The 10,492-nt window shown below is 36.6% G+C and overlaps 1 protein-coding gene across 13 annotated transcripts in view; it reads right to left on the reverse strand.

Annotated features, from left to right (window-relative positions):
* LOC132101371 (ryanodine receptor 1-like) overlaps window positions 1-6,946 on the reverse strand; it is a 110,599-nt gene extending 103,653 nt beyond the window's left edge. For all 13 annotated transcript variants that reach the window (XM_059506284.1, XM_059506283.1, XM_059506280.1 and 10 more), the window contains exon 1: window positions 6,658-6,946. In XM_059506284.1, the coding sequence (XP_059362267.1) occupies window positions 6,658-6,705 (48 nt within the window). In that variant the 5' untranslated portion in view covers window positions 6,706-6,946. The remainder of the gene's footprint in view (window positions 1-6,657) is intronic.
* Between the last annotated feature and the right edge of the window lie 3,546 nt (window positions 6,947-10,492).

The following is a 10,492-nucleotide window of genomic DNA, read 5'->3' on the forward strand; positions in this document are numbered from 1 at the left end:
CTTAACAGTTAGGAAATATACAGCAATTTAATAAAGTTATCAAAGTTATATGCAGTCTGCACTGCATAAACTATAAATTAAATAGTTAATCCTTATTAAAACTACAAAAGTTATTTAGTCAAGAGCAGCGAGTCATTTTTTCTGTTCCCTTTGTTCTTTAACTTTACTGACAGGAAGTTTTATTGGCTGCTGTTCCTTTAAGAGCAGACAGACACGCGGATCTCACGTTGACAGCACTAATATATATATATATATATATATATAAAACCTTTCAAATAAAGATGTGATTGGAGAGATGATATCCATTCCAGGTCTACCAGATTTAAAAAAAATTTTTTTTTTTACTTAATTATTAATTACTATATAATTTCCACTTTCACTTTGTCAGACAAACTATATTATAAATGTTTATTGAACTACTGAATGTAGAAAAAGGTCAAAATGAATTGATATTTTAGCTTTAATTAGTTCTTTTGATTACATTTTATTGTATAAGTTGTAACTAGTCAGTCTTTTTCAGTTTGCGCAACAAACTATTATGAAAAATTTAGACAAACTGGTTCTACATGATTATGTAATGTTAATGCTCATTTTAATTTAAAATGAAAACTTACTGAACTTGGTTTCACAAGTAAAATCATTATTATTTTTGAGTATTATATTACGTCTGATTAAAGCACGGACTACTCTTCATTGTTCATTGTTTTTCCATAAGCTGAGTTGATTAAATACAAAAAAGTCCTAAAGCTTTTTGCCTCAAGTTTATTACATTTTCTCAACCTGTATGATTAATAACTGTATGAATAACTGTGTGTGTAATGTGAACATTAACACCATTAGAACCTTTCCTTTGTGGAACTTTATTGTGGAAAAAAAGGTTTTTAATATCATTAAACTAAAATAATAATAATACATACATACTTTTTAAAAAAGTTTCCTGATTTCTTGAAGGTTTTTTGGAGAGCCCAAACACTTTTTTTCCATGGCTTCACTGTGAAAATCCCCTTTTTATGAATTTAAGAGTGAGCATAACATAGTTATGAAAGTAATGAGCCCTTCCTGTTACAAATCAAAATTATGAAATTACGACTTACTAATGACTAATGACAATAATTATGTAATATTAATGAGCAGATATAACATTCTATGATACAATTTTGAGTATTATTTTGATGCCAAGATCGACATTTACATTCAGACTTTTAACAGACCCTACTATCCAAAGAAACGTACAAATATGGAACATGAGGAAAGTTACAGTATGAAGCCGGCACATCTGCATTATAATCTGAGCCATGACATGAGTAATCTTCCATCACACATTACAGTACAGTCGTGGACTCAGGGGACAGTTAAAGTTTCTAGCTGACGTAAATAATTCTTCTCTTTAAAGGCATTGGAGCAGCAGAAGGAACACCTGTTTATTGTGTACGATGTGCTCAAGACAGCACACATGAACCCTGGCTGTCAGGGAACAGATGGTCTGTTAGGGCTGAGGTGTAGATTTGATCATCTGGGCTAAGCAAAACATAAGCCTAAGGAGGACTCCTGCTTTACACATTCAAGACCTGAGGAATCTTCTGAAGAGATCCTGGTCTAATCCTCCATCAAACACACACACACACACACACACCTCACACCTCTCTTCACCGCCCATTAAGGACAGTCAAGCCCTTATTGTGGGCTCTATCGGCATAACTGAGCACTAAAATTAGTGATTCTAGATCCTTCTCTCCTCATTTCTGAGGCAGATCGTCACAGATTTGTGTTTAGGGAAAAAAATTTTGCATAACACATAACCCCTAAATACCCATATTAATAAGAATTTGAGATGCTTAAATGCTCAATACACCACAACAGCCTTTAAACCATTCTTTAGTGAGAAGAACTTTTTTTTTTTAAATCTATATATAAATTTTTTTAAATATATATATATATATATATATATAAAAGAAGGATCCATGAAAGGGATTTCCATTGAAGGACCATTTTGGGTTCCCCAAAGTGGCTTTCAGTGATCAGTTCCTAAAATAACTTTTTAATGGTTTCCTTTTTCTATTATAAAGAACCTTTCATGATGCCAATAAAGAACCTTTATTTTCAAGAGTGTGATGGACCTTTTGCAGAATGGAATGGTTTCATGGATGTTTAAGGTTCTTCATGGAACCACATATTCATAAAAAAAAAAAAACTTTTGAAGAGTGTAAAATTGATTACAGAAGTGATGAATTGTTTTTATGCTTCATGTGCACACACACACACACACACACACACACACACACACACACACACACACACACACACTTGCTTTCCTCCCTACGAATTCAGGCAAAGACGAAGTAGGACACAGACTCTCTTGCTCTCCCTCCTGAGTGTCAGGAGCTTATAGTGGTGAAACTATAAAAGGAAACTGCTGTTATAGCCTGGAACCCGAATACCCCCTCAGATGCACTCCAACACCTCTGATGCTATTCTCTCTCTATTTTCCATCTCTTTATTTTCAACACCCTTAAGGAGCACAGTAAAATCTGGAGAAAGCTATCCGTTAGCATTTGCGTTCATCTCAATGGCAGTTGCTTGGCTGGCGCAGGACCCCCTTTGAAATATGCCATCTTTGTCCCTGGGCAGTTGTTTGAGTCAATCACCTGAGCTGTAAATGCCATGTGATTCTGGAACTGCATGAAAATGCTGCCATGGAATCGTTGATTGGGTGATGTCTCTATTAGAGCACTAGGGTTGTCACACTACTTCTTTATCACAGCTCTTAGTATGAAAGAGAGGCATGGCATGACAAAAGGAAAAAGAAACAGTCTCAGAAACTTTCGGTGAAAGGATTCCCCCATGGACCCACACTGTTGAGCCCTTCAGAAAACTGCTGGATCTCGACTGACCCACACATGCTGAGTCACTGTATGGATTACAGCAATCACACACTCTCCACACAGCACATAATACTGCAACATTAGCTCTGAAATACATAGAAAGAAAATCTCACATTACCTGCACCTGTTATGGTGTTATTGGCATACATGCAGATAAAGAAGATCAAACATATTTCAGTAAGAAAGCCTAAAAAAAGATTGGATGCCGCTTTAACACATTCTTCTTTTTCACTCTCCCTGTTGGTAACCCATTTTACTTTTGGATTCTGAACTTTTCAAAGGAAACAAGAAAAAAAAATTAGGATATCATTACTATCTTTATTGATTGCATTGTGAAAAGTCCAGAGCCAGACTTTAATGGAAGTCTGCTAAAACAAATCCTAAATAGCAACGGCTATTTATGGCTATGCCTAGCTTATAATTACATTATCCAAATGGAAAAAGAAGATTCGGTAACACTTTGGTTTAGGGAACAATTCTCACTCACTATTAACTAGTTGCTTATTAGCATGCATATTACTAACATATTACTGGCTGTTTATTATTATTTATAAAGCACATGGTATGCCTGACCATATTTTAGATTGCTTAATCTTGCCCAATACCTAAATTTAACAACTAGACCTACATAACTACTAATAAGCAGTAATTAGGAGTTTATTGAGGCAAAAATCTTGATTAATAGTTAGTTAACCCTCTGAGAGAAAATTGGACCTTAAAATAAAGAGTGACCGAATAATCTTTCAGAGGAAAATGACTCTATTGAGACTATTATTATTTATATTCTAGTATGTATTAATCAGATGAATTGTTTTCATTTTCATTTTAGTTTGTTTTAATATATTTTTTTTAGCTTGCTTCATGTTTTGTTTTAGTACTTGAACTTAATCTTATTTCTTTTGTTTTGTATTTTGTATTATTTTCATTAAAGTTTTTAAGTTTACGTCAAATCTAATCTTTATATTTAAATGCGTTTTAGCTTTATTTCAATCAACAAAAATAATTTCTAATAGTTTTAGTTAAAGTTTTAAGCTAAAATATTCAATTTGACTTGAAATAACATGCACTGTTCACAATAAGTAAAGTGAAATAGGGTCTGCAATTTCACGTTGACAGAATATGTTCTCTCATGTCTGATTTGGGTAAAAACCTATTTTGAAGTGTACTACATATACAGTACACTCCTCTCTCCCGTCCACTCATCCCTCACCTCTTCAGTCCTCACAGTGATATATAAAACACAGAAAGTGAAAGTGGGTGTGTTGAGAGGACGAGGTGGGTCACCTCTACCACACACACACACACACACACACACAAAGAATTCATACTTCACGACAGATGAACCATAAAACAATTGAAAATAATTATTTATTTAATGAAAAGAGCAAAATGTCCAGAGATCACGTGTTAGAACTTCATTTAAAATCTTGTGATAGCTGTAAAGAATCATTTCCACAAGTCTCCTTCCTATCCAACGTCAATACAAAAATCTCTGTTTACGCATGTGTGGGCACAGAACAGCTGTAAGACTTGGTTTTGATGTCTCGTGAAGATTATAAAAAGTTGACCTTTGATCATAAAGGGATTCTCTGCAGCATTGTCATCCACATAACACTCTTATTAGCATTCCCAAAAGAGGCATGAGGGTGTATTAGGAGATACCAGCTGATCCGACTGGACAAATGGATTGACGGTCTTCCAGACAGACGTCTCAAAAGTCAACAAAATGTTCTTCAACATCCAGTATATCAAAGGCATCCATTTATAAAACGGATAGCCATAGATATGTATAGGTAGATTTGACCGCTCCATACACATCAATATATCACCCATCTTGGAACAGACAATCTGTCGTCACTCAATAAAAATCAATGAGTTTCAAGATGCCACAACATTGCAGAGCCACTGGATGTAAAAACAGGTGAAATTCCTGAAGAAATTTGATAAACGTTCACAGGTTGTTGTTATATATGAATTGAATCAATATTACAAGTGAAGTTTTTTAACTATTTTACCTTTTAAATGCAGTGTTAGCTAATGGCTTTGTCTTGTAACTTTCATTATATTACTGTTGCTGCCATTTTAAGAGCAATAAAATAAAATGGGTCTGTGTGTACAGTGACTTTACTTCGGTCAAGGGGATTTAGGATGTTATAGGACTTCTATAAGACATTTTATAAAGTATGAACCTGCTCATATAATGTGCTTTTTGGAATTAGTGCCAAAAATGGGACCAATATCTTTTCTAACAAAATGTCAAGGACTATGGTCTAAGCTGGAAGAGTAAACATTTTTTTATTTTCGATTACATTTTCTATTTCATTAATATTTACTTTAAGTAATCATAAATCCTTTTTGGAAATTGGCTGAGGCCCCCTAGTGGGCCCAAGCCCCATGTGTATTTTTGTTTATTTTATTTATTTTTTCTTATTTTTTACTTAGCGGTTAAAAACTTTGACAATCTCAGCTCCAAATCATCCACTTAATCCTTCTTCTTCACAATCTTTCAATCTCCTAGTGCCACAATTGCTGTATAATTCCAGTCCTGCTTGTTTTTGTTTTATTTTCTTGTACTTTTCCCTCAAACCTTTGGTTTTGTCTGTACTGTATGTCTGGCCCTATAGAGTGTCTAAGCAGTTCTCTGCTCGCTTACGCTCTACTTCAGTTTGAGAGATGAGGGGGCAGAGGCCAGCTGTCTCCCCTCAAGGAGATGGCCCGCTTGTTGCGTCTTTCACTCCTGTTCTGAAAGTCTCTCCTTTCTTGAGGTAAAAATAGCTAATGTTGCAAACAGATGCACCAGCCGCTGTCTATCCACACTCACTCATGTACATCCATCAAATGACAGAATAAGAATAAGTGGAAAAAAATGCAGCATACAACATGAGTTCACAGTCAGCAACAATAAAACCAGGACATGTCCACGATTAGAGATCGCATGCCTCACTGAGTTGTTAGGCAGCCTATCAACTCCTTAAGCAGGTCAAAAGACGTGGGCCACTATACAAAAGGGTCAACTAAATACAGGGTGAGAACCAGGCTTGCAAAAATGTCAATCAAAAATTGTACAAAAAAAACCATCACGGGAACAATTCAACAAACCAGCCCAATGAATGAGACCACAAATGTGTATGGGGAAGTTCACAAAATATCTGTTATAGTGCAATCACATTTACTAATATTTAATTTTCCCCTTCGAAATCCTCGAAAATTATATAGAAATCTACAAGATTTCTACAAAAATCCTTTGGAGATTTCCCTGCACAGATTTTCCAAAGGGTTCAAGTTGTTCACGCAAATTTGGAAAACATCTTTGTTTGAAAGTATTTTCACATAGTACATCACTCCAAAATAGCAATTTTTTGCATTTTTGCATGCAAAATTTCACTAATGTTATCGTGGTTTAAGCACCTGACAAATAAATGAGCGTGCATTCTTAAAAACAAACTAACAAACAGATCACCAATCACATGCAGGGACATTTCTAATACTTTAACTACATTAATGATGTCACCAAATGTTCAGGATTGAGGGGGACCAGATAAAAAAGTTTAAGAATCTTGCATTTTACTACTTAACCACTAGCCTAAATATTGGAAGGGAAACATGAGCGCCCCCTCAGTGTCTATGCTGGGCCTGTATACTCAAAAATATCCATAATGCACGGGCAATAACTAGCTAAAACTCTTACGTTGAGATATAACTTTGAGACTCCCCCAAAAAGCATTTTTAAAAGTATTATTATGAAATCCAAATAGGTCAAGAAGGCATTACTTACCGTCCGTAGGAACTGTATCTCTTCATCTCCCCCTTCTCCCTCTGCCATCCTTCTCCGAGGGTTATTTGCAGCTCCTCAGGAGAAATCAGAAAATCCTTCCGTTTTCTCTTCAGTGTGTTTCGGTGTCTTCTCTCTCTCTCTCTCTCTCTCTCTCTCTCTCTTTCAGTGTGTGTGTGTGGGTGTGCTGGAGGACAGCATGAGTCCTGTAGCTCTCACGGTGGAGTGAGAGAGAGTGACAGAAGATTCAGAGCTGCTCCTCTCTCTCTCTCTTTCTCTTTCTCTCTCTCTCTCTCTTTCTCTCTCTCCCTCAGCTTCCTTGCTCTCAGATCTCGTGGATGGTGCTCTACCTTCTTACACATTCACACCGCAACCATATTTACACAAGTGGACCACCCCCTTTGCCTAAAACTGATCCTCCCACAGGTCTAGCGAGCTATAAATGGCAAATGTGCTTGTGTGTGATGTCTGGAAGAAGACACTAAGACACACACGCGCATACTCAGCCATACGAGAAGCCTGAATTACATCAGAATGAATCAGACAATGACATCCATTTAGTTTGCAGAACTTGTGATATGCTTTGACAATATTTGTGCAAAACAGACAGTAATCAGCTTGAGGACAAATGGAGTCCTATAGTGAGCTGAACACAGACGGATATATTGGGTACATATGTGTGCTCAGCACGCGCTGTGACTGAAACAGAATACAAACAGCGAATTAACAGCTAAACCGATTGAAATTTATTTCAGGCACTACATTTGAATATGAATGTACTGTTTAATATATACATATATTATATGTTTTTTCATTTATGTAAAAGCAAATATACATATATTTTAATAAATATAAATATAATATACATTTTATACAATTACATAACATTTATATATAAATAGTATGTAATTATATAATATTTATTAATAATAATATAAAATTAATGAAAATGTGAAAAAAATAATAATTGCGAAAGATTAGGATACAAATGATTAGAACACAAAAGGCTATGTGCAGGATGAGGCCGTATTTTTTATTTTATTTTTTTTAAAAGGAGGGTGCTGGAGAAGTAGAATACCTTTTTATTATAATGCTGAAGCATTACTTTTACCTGCTTAACCTTCCTTTGGAAATAAAAGAGTGGTATAAATTATGAAACTAGGTTAAATGATAAAATATACTGTATAAACATCACATTTTAATGATGTGAGTCTGGAACAGGAATGTAAGTGATAAAAGAAAAATCAACCCAAGGGAACTGAGCCAGCAGGCCAATTAAACAATCAGATAGATAGATAGATAGATAGATAGATAGATAGATAGATAGATAGATAGATAGATAGATAGATAGATAGATAGATAGATAGATAGATAGATGTGCAGCAGAATTACAGATGGATAAGACAGCCAAGGTATGTATATTTTCAATCATATATTGTCCTGTTCTGCATCCATAGACACACACAGAAACCACCAATCGGCTAGACAGTCTGACAGCTGCATAAGCAACACACCCCTAAAATTACTCTAGGAAAATACAGTCAACGTGCTGCACCGAACCACACACACACACACTCTTTCTCTCTCTCTCTCTCTCTCTCTCTCTCTCTCTCTCTCTCTCACACACACACACACACACACACACACAAACACACACACACACACATAAACTCAAACAGGCCACAAACACATACAAAGATGACAGCTGGCATCACTCCTCACCTCCAAAATCTCCATCCAAGTGTCATCTCTGAGCGTGTCCCTCCTCTCTCCTAAGTCCACCTGCAACTACATCTGAGTATGGAGTAAGAAGGATGCTGATGGATTTCGGGGGGTCTTCTTGGCACTTCAGAGAGCATGCTCGGACAGCACGTAATGAAGACTGGGAAACCGAGTGCATTCGCTCAGGTTTGCTGCGTGCTGCCCTGTAGTCATGTGAAGCGACCGATAGATGGCGTCGTAGCATCTCACAAACTCTCACAAACTCACTCCGGAAATAACAATGAAGCTAGACCTACAGTTATTTGCAGTATCATAGGCCTATTTAAATGTGAGATAACGTATTAGGTTACTATGGTGAATAACACTAACTTAGACTACCATTTAATAAACCACTTCCTGATGTATTCATATTCTGTAGTCGAATTGCCAGCTTCATAACGTGTTTTTAAATGAAAAGCGGAGACTGGTCGCCATTTATTTTAAGTGTTTCACCATTTTAATCACCTTGTATCTGTTTTGTTTTCTCCTCACTTGAACAGTACTGCGCTAAATCAATTTTAAATTAATAGGCCTACAAGTGTGTGGAAAAATTAGTTGTGTTAGTGTATTATATTTAAAAGGGGACATAATATACATTGTGAGAGCTCTTTAAAACTGTGAATAAATCATATAAATATTTACAAGAATGTTTGCCACGTTACCACAGATTTGACCAGCAAAAGTCATGGGTGTCGCTAATGGGGGGAAATGGGTGACAGAGTGCATAGTGCTTAGAGGGAGGTTTGTGGGGCCTCCGCGATTGCAAAATGAACATGATTTCGTGATCGCGAACAACCCTGTATACCCCAACCTACCCACTCCGTGATTTTGAAGGAGCCCCATAGAAAATTTAGTGCACAGGGCCTAGAATTCCTAGTGATGGCCCTGACCATAGTAACAATGGTATTGTGGTGCAAACAATGGCTAGCATATGGGAATTTTGTGTTCTGAATGACCTAACAGATGAAGCAATTAACAGCCTGTTCAGGCTTGATAGAACCAGTTTCTATTTAAAGTCATTGAGTAACCTGAAGGGACATTTCAGTTTAATTTCTTTTAATACCGTAGTAATTTTAAGCACTAAAAACTGAAGGCAGATGATGGGTGCCTATGTGGTTTCTTCAGTTATGCAATCACAATTGCAGAATTTGCAGCAAGAAATTTACTGAAGATACTGGTCGAGCAAGAAAAAAATATATATTTACAGGAGAATACAAGTCTAGCTTCACCTGTTACTGAAAAAAAAAAACACGTATTCTCTCAGAAATAACTCTGTACTGTAAGTTCTTCTTACTATGTGAAAGTTTTAGATTAGCCATTTTGAGGAAGTAAACAAAGGTGGAGTGACGAGCAAGAGCCCTTTTGCAAGTTCATTTGTGGTGAAAAAAAAAGGTCAGAAAAAAACATAACAGCAACTGCAACAACCCAGACATATCTGTGTCTTCTTTATCACAGAACAGGCGTCCCGCATTTCACAGAATTGTTATTCTAGGTGTCATTCTGAAAGATGGCAGATGATTCATTCTCACCCATCCTTCAACTGACAGAAGCCCCCCTCGTCTGGCTTGTATGAGAATCCCACCTCTGTGTGAAAACACACTCACACACACACACAAACACACACACACGGGCACAGGTTCCCACAGAGTTTAAATGCAGACACACACACGAACACACATCCAGCAGTCTTTCCTATCATCTCCCCTCTCCTCCATCCTCAACAAGGCATCCTTTCAGTGTCCCGCTCCAGCTGCACGTGGAGGGATTCAACCCTGGAGACACTACCTTACTGTTAAAGAGAAAAAAAGAAGGGATGAAGGCTATTAAAAATGGACCCAAGACTAACAAAGAAACATATACAGCAGGTACAGACACGCAGCTATTACCTATGACAACTTGTACGCGGAAATTTGTGGAAAACACAGCCGAAAGGCTCAGTCATTCATCCCTAGCCTAAAGGCAAGGAACTGGTACAGACTAAAACAAAGCTGAAATATGTGTAAAAACACACAAGTGGGAAGCTAATGATAACAAATTTGGTCTTTTGGGACTGATTTCTCATTGCGGTGTCTGTTTG

Source organism: Carassius carassius, chromosome 23 (assembly GCF_963082965.1).
Source record: "Carassius carassius chromosome 23, fCarCar2.1, whole genome shotgun sequence".
NCBI lineage: Eukaryota > Metazoa > Chordata > Actinopteri > Cypriniformes > Cyprinidae > Carassius > Carassius carassius.